A 13,891-nucleotide genomic window follows, 5' to 3' on the forward strand; every position below is an offset into this window, starting at 1 on the left:
GGGATTTAGGAGGAGACCTAATGTGCAGGCACATCTGCCTAACTTCAGGTTGTTTGCACCTTCCTCTGAAGTATCTGTTTCTACAGTCAGATACAGGACTATATGGACCACATGAATGATCTGGTAATTCCCACGTGGCATCCTGGACTATGTTTAGGGATGCCATGTTTTATATTGGCCTCTATCGGTTCTTCTTTTTGCGGATACAGACTAACACGGCTGCTACTCTGAAACCTGTCATTATGCAAGGCACTGCATTTAGCCGTATGGAATGGAAATCCATCAACCTCATGAAATTTGTTAGTCTCTAAGGTGCCACAAGTACTCCTGTTCTTTTTGCGGATACAGACTAACACGGCTGCTACTCTGAAATCTATCAGTAAGGTGTCTGATAAATTTGAAACAACCCGCCCTGCCGTTTTCTCTTAATCTTGGAAGAATGAGTTTAGTTTTTCTCCACCATTCCTTTCGCCTGCTGTAGCAGAAAATCCCCTTCCTCATCACTATTGCAATAGTACCTAGAGGTCTGAACTGAGAACTGGGGCTCCATTACAGCAAACACTTGAGACATTCCCTACACCAAAGAACTTAGTCTAATAGATGAAGATGAAGTGAATTGCCCACGGTCACACAGCAAGTCATTGTCGCAGCCAGAACCTTGGTCTTCTGTCTCCCAATCCAATTTCCCCTCTCCAACTCTCTCCTCAATTCTCTGCCATGAATAGTTCCATTGCCTATGGGGTGGTGTCTAAGGCTTTCCCAAGCACCAGTAAAGTAAAAGTGATATTTGTGGTAATTTCATTGCAGCTACTTTGGAAAGTTGTGATCTGCAGCAGAGGCACTAGTTGCTTCTCTGCAGATTAGGGTTCTTATCCATATTAAGAATTTTCAACACTTCTGCCATTGTTAGGTCTAGCACTGGTGCAGCTCCATTGATGGAAGTTATTGTACACTGTGTATGTGTTCTTGCTGAGTATCTACAATGGGAGGGAAAATATCTCCCCCAGTCTATGCTAATGTTTCTATGGCTACAACCACTGGTGAACTTAATGCAGTGCTAGGCCATTAATAGGATAAATGCTGAATATTCTCAGTGTACATATAGTTGCTAGGACAGAACTACTTGGATTTACATTCAGCAGCTTATTCTAACAGCCCCGAGGAATTAAAACCCTGAAATAAAAAAAACTTGGATGACAAAATAAAACGTGTCTATATTAGGAAAATTTGGCATGCTATCCATAATTTGGACTCCTCACAAAACTGTAACATACCATAAGTCCACATACATTTGTTACATATTAGGTCCTGATGGGTAATAAACATAACGTGTGTGTGTGTGTGTGTGTCTCTCCAGTGTATGTACACACGCACACACGTACGCACGCATGTACACACAGGACAGTTCACATCTTTACCAGAACTTAAGTGGCAGACCAGGGATGGAATTGCAGTCAGACAGTTGCAACTCTGAGACACGCCCAACATCTCAAAAATAAAAAATAAAATAAAAAAAAATAGTGACATTACATAGTTACAAAGGCTACTTGTCCCCCAGAAGAAATATCCACCTCTCTGCTTCCTGTCCCATACTTTTCCCTGGCTCACTGATCCCTGTCTTCCAAAAGGCTGGGCCTCAAGAAAAGCCTGGTGTAGGGCCCTCTTCCATCTGCATTGATAGTGTGATGCCATGGCATGACGTAACTCCTTGTCTTCACAGCATTTGTATGGATAGTTGTGTAGGGCAGAATTATCTAAAGCACTGAGTGGAACAAAACAAAAACAAGAATAGATGCAAACAGACATTCTATACGTGCTCCAGAGTGTTATGCCAGGAACTGTGGGACGCGTACAGAGGTGGGCAAACTACAGCCCAGGGGCCGCATCTGGCCCTCCAGACATTTTAATCTGGCCCTCGAGCTCCTGCCGGGGAGTGGGGTCAAGGGCTTGCCCCACTCCACGCAGCTCCCAGAAGCAGCAGCATGTCCCCTCTTCAGCTCCTATGCGTAGGGGCAGCCAGGAGGCTCTGCACGCTATCCCTGCCCCAAGCGCTGCCCCTGCAGTTCCCATTGGCCAGGAACCAAAACGTTTGCCCACCCCTGGACACGTACAACATACAGGCAGTGCTTTCGAGGAGTGCTGTGTGAGAACATGGTACACTGGGCATACTCAAAACAGCATGGATGTTTTTGTATTAGTCCTCCTTTGTGCCCCATCTGCAGAGGATGAGAGTCCAATACAACCCCACCCTAGAGAACAATGGCTCTTTAGCATATACTGTAAAAGATCATGCTCTTAGCTCTGGAGGTCCTCAGTTCAGTCCTTGGGATGTTGATCAAAATGTTGATGTCATGCATGCACCAGTGTAAATGGCAATGATGCAGTTCTTTTGTGTAAATGCACCCTATGATTGTGTCCTATTAATTTTCCAGTTCTGTGTATAGAAGCCAAAGTTAATACTTGTTTTCAGATGACAAAAGTCCCATATAAGTAACTCACCTTTCCCAGATTACTCGTACAAAATAGCTGTTACCAGAATATGGGAAAGTCTTATATAAATAACCTTTATTTCATAGATGGACAACTTTAGGATAGCAGAGGGCCATAAACTCCACTAAAAACCCTTTTGTCAGGCCATACAGAAAACAACCTCCCTCACCCCAAAAATTAAAGGTTGAGCCAGGTTGCTAAGGTACACAGTCTTTTAGTAATATTGCTACTGCCTCATCAGCACAGATTACCTTTGTCCCATGCCTCCCAGCTCGTTACTGCCTACCCATTGATGATTTGGGAGCTGAAAGCCAATGAGGTTTCAGCCGGGGCCTTCACTCCTCACCCTCCACCAACCATAGGAAGTAACCAGAGATAGGCTCCAACTCCGTCCCATGCCACCTATGTTGAGGGGAGCAGAGTGGAGGTAGAGATTGGTGTCAGTAGGACCTCATGTGCCAAGTTGTAATGGCACTCAAATTTGGCCTGGCTGCCCCTCCATCATGCCACCATGGAAGGGGCTCTGCTATTATGCCACCCAGCTTATGCCGCTGCCAGCCCCCCCAACTCCCCAACCCCCAAGACTATATTCACCAGCCTCATATGGGCAGGCTAAATAAATCAAACTGGTTGGCGGGATGAGGCCAATGTCTGCCTTATTTTTTTTTCATTTTTAAGTCTAAATGAATTTTATTTGGTGTATGAAATTTTGTTTGTGGATTTATACCTTTTATACAGAGTTTTTAGGCATGAAGAATTTTATACTTTATTTATAGCTGTTCTGCCACAACCTTAACAGCAGCATAGCAGTGCTTATAATTATTGTACAATATTTGTTTGAAATGTTACCAATTAACTTCACCTTCTGTTTTCTCTTGTCTCCCTCCATGACCTCTCAGTCCTAAAATAGAGAGCTCTAAGTAAACAATTTTATGGATCACAAATGTGTGTTTTTTATTATGCTATACTAATTTAATGCCTATTTGTATTTCTTAGCATTCTCCATCGGAGCCCTTTGTAGAGAAACCAGTGCCGGATATGACTCAGGTTAGTGGACTGAATACCCAGCTAGTGAAAAATGATGATTACCTGCCATCGATTGAACAGCAGCCTCAGCAAAAGAAGAAGAAAAAGAAAAACAATCACATTCTGGCAGAGGGTCCCAGTAAAGGTTTTGGTAAGGAAGATTTTCCTGGTTGTCTTGACAGCCAGGATCAAACCAGGAACTCATTGGATTGCTCCCAAGAAGAAAAAAAGAAAAAGAAAAAGCCCAAGTCAAAAAAGGAGCCGAAGGATCCTAAAGAACCCAAGGAAAAGAAGGAGCCTAAGGAACCCAAGCCTCCCAAAACCCCCAAGCCTCCCAAAGAGCCAAAGGAAAAGAAAGCAAAAAATACCACACCAAAACCCAAGACTAGTAAAAAGACAAGGTAGGTCAGGAAATATCTCTTTGGGTATGTGATGAGTTGGCATTCAAAACAAAAATAATGTATTGTGTGTATTCATGGAATTTAAAACAAAAATCATACAAAAAGAATGGGGGGAAAACATTTTGTTGGCTAGGGATTATACCAATTTTAACTATTTTGCCTTTTTTTAAAGGGGGGAGGGGCAAAAAACCCACACAGCCGTAAGTGAAATAATTATGCTGATACAAAAATTGTAGCCTCTCTAACCCTGTTTCCTAGTAATTGGAACAGGAGAATTATCTCCACTTGGCATCGTGATTCTTTTTAGGGTCAGGGTTAAAATCCTCGTAGGCAATATAAGAGAGATCAAATCGCAGTACTGTACACAGTCATTCCAAAGCAAACCATCCCCCCGTTTCCTCCCCCGCCCCCCATCCCCCCAACTATCATGAGTACAAATGTTCACTGAGAAAACTGAGAGGGGGAAAAAGACATTAAAACTGATTTTTTCATTTGTATCTAAAATTCCTTACAACTGTTCTGAACCCGTTCCAAACATCTGAATCTGTTTTTTCAAGATGTGGCTAATGTTAGAAAATATATAACTTCCAGATGGAAGCACAGCCAGACCTGGTTAATCCAAATCAGTTTGCAGAATCCATTTGTATTAAGATTAAAAACATTTTGATTAACAAATCTGATTTGCATGTATTCTGCAAGGCTGGTTACTGTTTAATTCTTTCTGATACAGATATATGGATGAATGAAGCTCAGATAGTATGGACTTCTAGTAAGAATGAAAGGTTTTTTTGGGTGGATAGGAAAACTAGTGTGTTATTGAAGAATCTGTATAAGTTGGCAGGGTGAAATGTACTGTAAAAGCTTTATTAGCTTTCCAGTACAGTTGAACCTACTTATAATTTACAAAATTTTATATATAATGTTCCAGATTGCTGAAATGAATTGATGGGTTTATACGTACAGTAATTTAATTTTCAGTTACATGTTACTGAATCTAGGTAGTGGACTGAACAGCTTTCCCACTGTATCCTTTTGAAACTAGAGGACTGTATCATCTAAATGAAAAGATTAATTGTTTGCACGGGGACAGGATATTCATAGTTTTGGGGTTTTGTGAGGGTTTTTTTTTTTTAAAGGCCACAAGAGAGAGGACTATTATGATTATCTAATTCAACCTCTCCCCATAACATAGGTCTCTCCCAGCCATTTCTACATCAAGAAGTGAAAGGCATGAGATTTATTTGAAAAACGCTTCTCACTGCAAACTTTTTCAACTAGGTGCTATGAATATAGTTTCTACAGACAGTCTTTCAGAATTTAATAACGCTTAACAAACCAAGGTTAGAAAGAATTTGGTTCCAAAATATGTCGTTTCCTATGAATTGAGATTGACATCAGGCCTCAACATTTGAGATGCCACATAACCCAGGCTGATAAGTCTGTGCAGGTCACCCCAAGTGAAGTCATGAGACTGCACCTTGGGGGCAGGGGAGTAGACTCTCCTTTCAGGGAACAGAGCTGCTCTGTTACATGCCTGTGGGGGTGGGAGACTTTATTCTCTTTTCTCCTCCCTTTGCAGTACCCCTTGCAATTGGAAGGGTGAATTTTGTAATACTTCTCATAGCTGCAAAGTGCTGTTCTTCCCACTCAGTGGGAAAAATATACCTGGGAGCATGAACAACACTTGTAGCCTCTTACCCCAATAAGCAGGACTGTTCAAGAAAAGTGTACTTGCCCAGTCAGTCACAGCCTTGATTCATCATTGCCAAATGTACTTTTCAAGTCCAGATTTGCCTCAGTCTGTCTGCTTTGATAGCTTCAGTATCTGGGAGGTAAACCTTGTCAAAGAACCTGCTGACTGGGGGGCGGGGTTAACATATTCATAAGGAATATGACTTCTGTGAAAGATATTTGCCTGCTTTTGCCACGCAAAGACTGGGAAATCTGTCCAGTAACATTGGTAATTGAATCAAAGTTTTAAGCAAATCAACAGGATAAACCAATAATCTGTTGAGCCACAGTCTTCAGATGGACAGAGGAATCTTAAGTGATGTATCTTGATCTTGCTATAGTGCTACCCCACTAGGAATGATATAACATCACAATAGCAGAGATGACTAAAATGGATGCACCTAAATGTAAATTCTGAGTGGCAAAGGATAATTACATAAATCGAATATGTGGTGCTGAAGGTGGTCGGGTGTTTTGGTTATGTTAGTGCTTGTTATACTGCCATAGTAGCTTGCTTCTAGGCATTGGATTACAGTAGTGGCAATTTTGCATTTTGAAAGCTCTGTGATACTTGTTACTTTCAACCTCCAATAAACTAACTTGAGTTTATGTAAAAAGCCATTTTCTTAGGGGTTCGGATAAGTGTTTGGCTCTGAATTTTCTCTCATTTCAATCAGAAGTGTCTCTCTCTACATACAAAATATGAGGCATTTCCATTCATCAAATTCGGTTGGAAAAGGGTAGCCCCTTTTACTGGATTGTTCAAAAAGTATCGCTACATAGATAGTACATAGGCAGAGACAGAAACTACCACTGAAGTGAAAGGATGAAAAAATTAATTGAATTCAATTATAAAATGGGCAAAATACACTAAAGTAGCAGATTATTCTAATCAATATGCATACTTTTATTAAAACAGCACATCAGAGTTAACTAGCCATATAATCCTCTTATTGACCATGAAAGTATAGAAGAATCTTGGAATCTCCCCTCCTCCTTTCTTTGGAGTAAGCCTTGAAGAAATGTGTAAGCTGCCTGGTTGTGATACATCGTAATCACATGATGAACAAACAGATGAATAACAGAAGAAGTTGACTTTTGTAGTGCTCATGTGAAATACATTTCCACTGGCATCCCAGAAATCTAGGAAACTTCAAAAGTGAACTTCACTGTACAGTTGGTACTTTTGGAAAGCAAGTCCATGGACTAGGATGGCATGGTTTAACTTCCTGTGGCTGCTAGCCTGGCCCTAAAAGCAATAGTAAAAGGATACACAGAAATGGCAGCTGGAAGAAATGAAGGGGGGGAGGGGAGAGCCCTCTTCCCCCTAAAAAGAAATCAGTTTACGATCACTGTAGCCATATAATAGTTTTTGAGAGATTGCAAAATTTTGAGCCTTGAGTACAGATAAAAGATAGTATCCGAAAACATTCTTTCAGTATATTGACTACATGTGTGCCAAAGATTATGTGGGTCACTAAAGTCTGCCAGTTTTCCTTTTCAGTCTGGTAGCCCAGGTTACTAAAAGAAATTTGTTCATCCCTACTGCCATTTTTTCTATTTGTTATTTCAACTGAGTATAAAACATCTGAAAAGCTTTTGGTTTTTCGAAAAGCTTTTAGAAAATGTTTCACTACATCCCAGGCTGTACAGAAATTTTGTCAGTGCCAGCATTTGAGGGAGAGGGAGTAGTAAGTTTTGTCTGTCTCTGTGTCTACAGGAAAACTTCCATTAGTTTTGAGGAAGATGGGGAAATGGGAAATGTACACTTCTGAAATGCCCAGAATCTGCTCCTCAAGTCCATGCAGATCTCCTTAAAGCAGTCACTTAAGGTGCAGTCTACATTATGTATGAGAGTCAGATGACTTGGTTATTACATGGTGGTTCGTGACCCAGTTACAGCGTTGTTAACACTTCTAGTGTGGGAACTTGAACCTACACCCAAAGCTTTAGTCCAGTTATGGGACATATTAGGCCCATTCATAACCAATATCTTGAGCCGGGCACGAGATAACCATGTTGTAACAAAGTGGCTCTTTATATTTGTATTGCAAAACAGCCCTGTGCAAGGGACACAATTAAGTTTGGGAGGATTTGTGTTTTAAAGCCTTCTCTATACCTATTATCAAGAGGGCTAAACCTAAGCAAAAAGCCATAACAAAGATAGAATCTAGGGCAGCATCCCACTTGTGAATAAAAGGAACCATTGGCTTTTTCACCCTCAGAGCTCTTGGACCCTGCTGGGGGGACTCTTGTCTTTTGTATCACCTTGACTAATGAGGGTTTACTAAATTCTGAATTATTATGTATATCTAGCTTATTGCCTTCTGGGATGAAGCTCCTCTCTCCTTCCTAGCAGTCCAAAGCTACTGGAATGGGGTGTTGGTAATGCAACATTCTCACCTATAGAGGATGGAAACAGACTTCCATCTCCACCAGAAATGGGAGAGAGGATCATTCATCCCTGCAGGACACCCTGATTCCTCTTCTGCTTGTAGTACATAAGCAGAGCACCAGTCACAAGACTCATCCGCTTTCCTTGAGTGCATGCCTGCAGTACTTTGGGTTGGCATGCCACTCCCCTATTCTGTTGTCAGGTGGACTGGGGAGCAGAACTCAACTGTGGGGCAGGGTTGTTTGCTAAATTCGTTTTCCAGGGCAAGTGGTTGCATGTTAATTTTTTTCAGGTTTTCCTTTTATAGCAGGGTTCATTTTAGAAATTTGTCTGTGGGCTAGTGTCCTACAAATGAAAAAAAGAAAGGGATCAGAATTTTAACCATATGATTTATTTATTTGGATTTTTAGACAACAATAAGAATACCCATCCAATGTTTTGGTCAACCTTGACACTCTTTTACATTACACTAATGAATAAACAGACCAGTTAGTAATCCCCGATCAGATTAAATAAACCAACAGTAGTACATTTATAACAAGAACTAGTTGACCTCCCTGCTCAGTCCTTTGGAGCCTGCCACACTGTGTTTTGATACTTTCAAATTGCATGATTCAGCAATCCCAGTTTGTGATGCATTGACCTGGCTCTTCTGGTGGTGGTTTATTGTCTGACTGACAAAAAGCTTATTTTGTTGGGACACATATTGTCTCCAACTTTAATTCTTTCTTCCTTGTTGTCGCACTTTTCTTCTCTTGCCGTCATTCTTTTTATTATTGTCCCCCATTGCCATTCTGATGGTTGTGCTGCTAGTGATTTTATATGGGACGGTATGGTATGCTGCCTTAAGGAATAAGCACATTCAACACAAAGTTAGTATTGGATACCGGATTCCGAATCATGTAATCTGAAATGATGCCTGGTGGTGTGTATGCTTTAAATAAAAGGGCTATTTTTAACAGCAAATTCTGATTTTTTTTTGTTTTGTTTTAAACTGTGCCAGGTTGATGCATTCTGTTTGGTGCCTGGAACCACTTGGCCTGTGAGATCTTATGCCTATGACCTAAATATGTACAAGTAGCCTATCTCAAATTTATTCCAGAAATGTAGGAAATACCATCCTGTACATATTGATATTTAATACAGGCACCTAAGGCATCAAAGTCAGTTTTTAGCTGTCTAACATGGGTTTTAGATCTCTAAATTTGTCTTTAGGCACCTACATCTAAAAGTTGGGCCCTTAATACCTGAACTATCTAAACTCTGAATGGGATGTGTTTTGTTTTGTTTTTTATTAGCAGGTGGATTTAACTAGTTAGGTAGCAAAGCAGGTTGTAAGGGATCCACTTAGCAGTTATGAACATTACACCTGCTTTGTGAACCATGGAGAGGAAAGCAAGATTGTTGACAGCTTCAGGAAGTGTTTGTTCCCACCCACCAGGTGAAGTCACCTCCTAGTGGGCCTGCAGCATGACTATAGTATGGATGCAAATCCTCATTCAGTTCAGAGCCTGAGCCTTGTTGCCTTTGTAGTTTCCTTCACCCTTTATTTTCTAAATGAGGTAGTGGATAAATAGATTTAAAAAAATAATTGTAATTATTAAACAGAATCTGCAGTTTACTTGTTCACTAAAGCCAAATATAGGACTTGTAGAAAAATTGCTGTAATAAAGCAAATTAGATTATTATTTTTTTCCCCCCACGTGAATAGTACTTTTATATGTACCTGCTTTCAGCAGCCATGGCATGAGGATGATTTGAAATCCTGTCCAAATTACTTAGTACATATCTTCTATTACTATGAGAGACTTGGGGGAGTTGAAGCACAGCTTGTATATGTAGGTCATAAAAGGCACATATGAAGGTGTTTAGCTCACACCCTCTACTGTTACTAAGAGGGGAAGGTCTAATAGAGTTCAGAAAGAAATCTTTGTGTAGTTAAATCTGCTACAAGTACCTCACTTGGATGTATGTTCTTTGTCTGAATCTTCCTGTGTGATAAGCATTTGGAGATGCTGTATGACTTGAACAATTTGTGGACATTCCATAGAGCATTCTTAGGAAGGGCAGACAGAGAATCATTAGCACTTTCTTGCCTTTCAGCAAATTGATATTTTATCAAACCTAGGCTATGCTGTTCTTCAGGACATTAAGCCTGTTATTCATATGTGATCGTGCACCCAGGGCACAGTAACTACTACTAAATTAAATTGTATGCTTTGCTCTGATTTATAGAGGTCACCAGTGAAAAGCACTAGCCTGTCAACTTACTTTACCTGGCAATGGTTCAACTCCCTGACAAGCTTACCTTTGATTTAAACAAATTTGAGAAATATGTAAAGTTTTGGAAGCAGTTTTGCACTGATTTGATAAAAGAAACCACAAAACGCTGCAGCGCAGGTGTTGAGAATGTTTGAAAGCTGATTGAGAGAAGCAGATGGCTTTAGTCAGTGGCATCCAGCCAAAAGAGCAGGTGCTGGTCATGTGACCACTGGTTACCAGGGTAATCTGATTGCTCTTGGCGTGCAGATGAAAGGAAAGGGGCCCAGTGTTCAGCTGTAGTATTGTATAATTTGTGGCAGTTAGAGCGGAAATAAATGCTGGAAATGGAGCCTCATAGTAGGGGAGACTTCTGTCCATGTGTAGCATGCACACTAGGACGGTTGGAAGGGGAACTGTTTTATAGATTAGTTTTTTAATGATTTGTCTTATGTGGTTCTTTCAGTGGTACCAAACTCTTTAGAACGTTGTCAGAATTGAAAGATTTTTGAAAGCTAAACTATATTACTGTGCTCTAGAATTTTGCTCTAATTAAGTTGTATTTTTAAATTTCCCAATATATTAATGTGTAATCATACAAAAATATCTTGTGAGCATTGTTTTTAAATATATAACCATGTTACAAAACAGGAAAAATACATCCTAGAAATTCTTAAAACCAAAACATGGTGTAACTGTATTTGTATGATTTGTTTTACAAACCTTAATATAAATATGCTCTCATTTAATAAATGCTTAAGTCAGAAGGTACAGGATTGAAAATTACCAAGTTTTTTTCCCCAGCTAGCATCCCTGATATGCAATTATGAATTTAAATAAATGGAAGCTGTTTAAAAGTTCTTGAGATGTCTGTCTATTTCAGTTTTTCACTTGACAAAACTCAGCGTATGATTCTACATTAAATGTTTCAGCACAAATGTTAGCCACTCTTTAAAAGCAATCATATGTCAAACCTGCAGCAGACATGGAGGGGAAAAGGGCACATATATAGAACACACAAATCTACCTAAAACTTCAAAAATTGAGCACATTTTAAATTGCTCATAAAATTTCCCCCTTCAAACTTACATTTTTTGGTGTCATTTAAGAATTTGACCTTTTGATATTTGATATAATGTTCAAAATCCCCTAGTATTTAATTGGAAGATGGAGGTTTTGAGGTATCTCTTCTCAGGTATGTCGTTTCTTTAAATTAAGTTTATATGCACAGACAGTGTTAAATACAGTGAGAGGATTATACAAAATACCCAACTCCTTGGAAGCTTGAATCTATTTTAAAAAACACACACACCATTTCCCCCCCCCCCCCCCCAATCACAGTAATGTGGTGTTGATATAGCCTTTCTCATGAATCTTCAGCTATTGGTATTCATCTCTTCTCTCCCCTAGTAAAAAGCACTGGAGAACTTGGGCAGAGGCAGGTTAGGGAAAAAAATCATTTTGGCTACCGTGGACAATTACAGACCTGGTCAGGTGAAGTGAAATGTAATTAATCCCTGCTGCACAAACTGACCACACCTACAAATTATGGTTGTACTAATTGACTAGGTATGTCTGACCTGAGACTTGAAATAAAAACTGTCCTGCCTCAGTTTCCTTGTAAATACCATGAAACTACAGAATAAAAAGGATGATTTGCTCATTCTGTTCACTATTCTGATAAATTCCTTCTATGGCTCTGCTCAGCTGATTGTTTTCCATACGTGCATTTTAAGAAGAATGCACGTAGTGATCATACATTCACTTTTCCTCAGATTTATCATGGAGCTCAACTACTGTTCGGAATTTACAAAGATATTGAAGTGGAAGTCAAGTTTTCATTTTAGCCACTCATTTGACTTTATCAAATATTCCAGTCAGTCCATCCAACATTAAGTGCAGGCCACATCAGCAGCTTGACCTTGGCAAAGGAAAGTAAGATGTCATGCTAAAAAGGTCAAAGGGAAGTGTATAAAAATAACAGAGGTCAATGATATTTTAAAGATTTGTTTAGCTCCTGAAAATAAGGCAAAGTGATTAGAGTAATAAAATAACTAGGGATAAACATGCCTTCATAGTTCAACATATTATATTATATTAAATTTTTCTCAATCACTAATCAACGATATTTATATTTTAGTAACAAGAAACCAGACTCAGAAACTAGTGCAGTGAAGAAAAAGGTCAACAAGGGAAAGGAAGGTTCTGAAAACTCGGATTTAGAGAAAACACCACCTCCATCTCCTCACGAAGAAGATGATGACCCAGGTGTTCAGGTAATGCCATTATTTTGACATTCAAAACCTAATTATTTAGCACCAGGTAACTAATATATATATATATATATATTAGTATATATATATATAAAAAACATAAACTCTGACTCCATTAGAGAGATGCTTTTAAAATATTTTCTTTGTTGGCTGAAACAGTATATCAAGAAAGGTAAGAATTGGAGATCCCAGTGGCGAATAGTGTGTTAAAAGAACTTTCTTGTTTGTAATTTGGCTTTACTGGTTTGCCATCTGTGAATATATACAAATGAGTTTCACTTTCTTTCCTCTCTGTCACTATACTGTATTCTGATGCTGGCCTTTCTAGTGTAGATATATTACTAGAAGTCTTTATATAGTCCAGCCTAGCTAACATTTGTTTTTTTGCATTTACTTCTTGGTGGTCCCTTTTTAGGTCAAGCATAAAGCATGAAAGAGCAGGGTAGGGGAACTTTTATTGCTACTGCTTGTACTATACCTGTCCTGTGGATAAATAAAGGACTTCCATCTGTAGGTCTGTCAGTTGTAAACATCAAGAGTGCTAAATTCCCTTAGGAATTTGCTGATGTATTCTCCTGATGTTATTGTTGCATTCTTATTTTAAATAAAATCTGAAAATGAAAACATGCGTCTTGTTTGGTGGAGATATTCGGATATTGCTCAGGTAACCACACAGAGAGGTGTTTAGCACACAGGTCACAAATATACTGTTGTTTTTTCTCTTGTGAGCCCGTTAAAGATGTTCCAGTGAACAGCAGTGCCACAGAATGTATCATTTCTGAATGTTGTAAAGTAGGCTGCCAAGAGGTGATGTTTTAGGGCATGGCACAACTAGTCTGTCTTTTCACCAGGTTTTTCAATAAAGGTTATAGAATTTATTATAACAACACTCAAACTTTTACAGTATACTAGTTCAAAAAGCAAACAAATAGAAACAACCCAAAGCACTATTTGTCTGTTTCCCTCAGTCCATTTTTTTTTTTTTTTTTTTTTTTTTTTTTTGCACTCCTTAGTAGCTATGACATCTCAGAATAATGCATTCTGGAACAGAAGAGCAGATACAAACAGCATGACATTAAGAATATCTAAAGGATGCATTTTTAGTTGTGTTCAGTTTTCCTTTTAGCTTGGTTAATGGGTGAATTCACCATGTTGCTGATGTAAATGAAGCATGTTTGACTAGAGGGTTCAGTTTTGTGCAAATCAACTTAAACAATAGTGTGCTGGTATTTTTAGTTTGAGTGTTAATTGGACAAAAACTTCCTTCTAATCCAGTCTGAGACAGACATAAGAACTTTAATAGTATAATATTAATA

At 39.1% G+C, this 13,891-nt stretch overlaps 1 protein-coding gene across 3 annotated transcripts in view; it reads left to right on the forward strand.

The window, feature by feature from the left end:
- The window catches only part of CHD7 (chromodomain helicase DNA binding protein 7), a 186,888-nt gene that overhangs the window by 112,101 nt on the left and 60,896 nt on the right, over nt 1-13,891 (forward strand). For all 3 annotated transcript variants that reach the window (XM_034762986.1, XM_034762988.1, XM_034762987.1), the window contains 2 exons: nt 3,487-3,917; nt 12,443-12,578. In XM_034762986.1, the coding sequence (XP_034618877.1) occupies nt 3,487-3,917; nt 12,443-12,578 (567 nt within the window). The remainder of the gene's footprint in view (nt 1-3,486; nt 3,918-12,442; nt 12,579-13,891) is intronic.

This window comes from Trachemys scripta, chromosome 2, assembly GCF_013100865.1.
Source record: "Trachemys scripta elegans isolate TJP31775 chromosome 2, CAS_Tse_1.0, whole genome shotgun sequence".
In the NCBI taxonomy this organism is placed as follows: Eukaryota; Metazoa; Chordata; order Testudines; family Emydidae; genus Trachemys; species Trachemys scripta.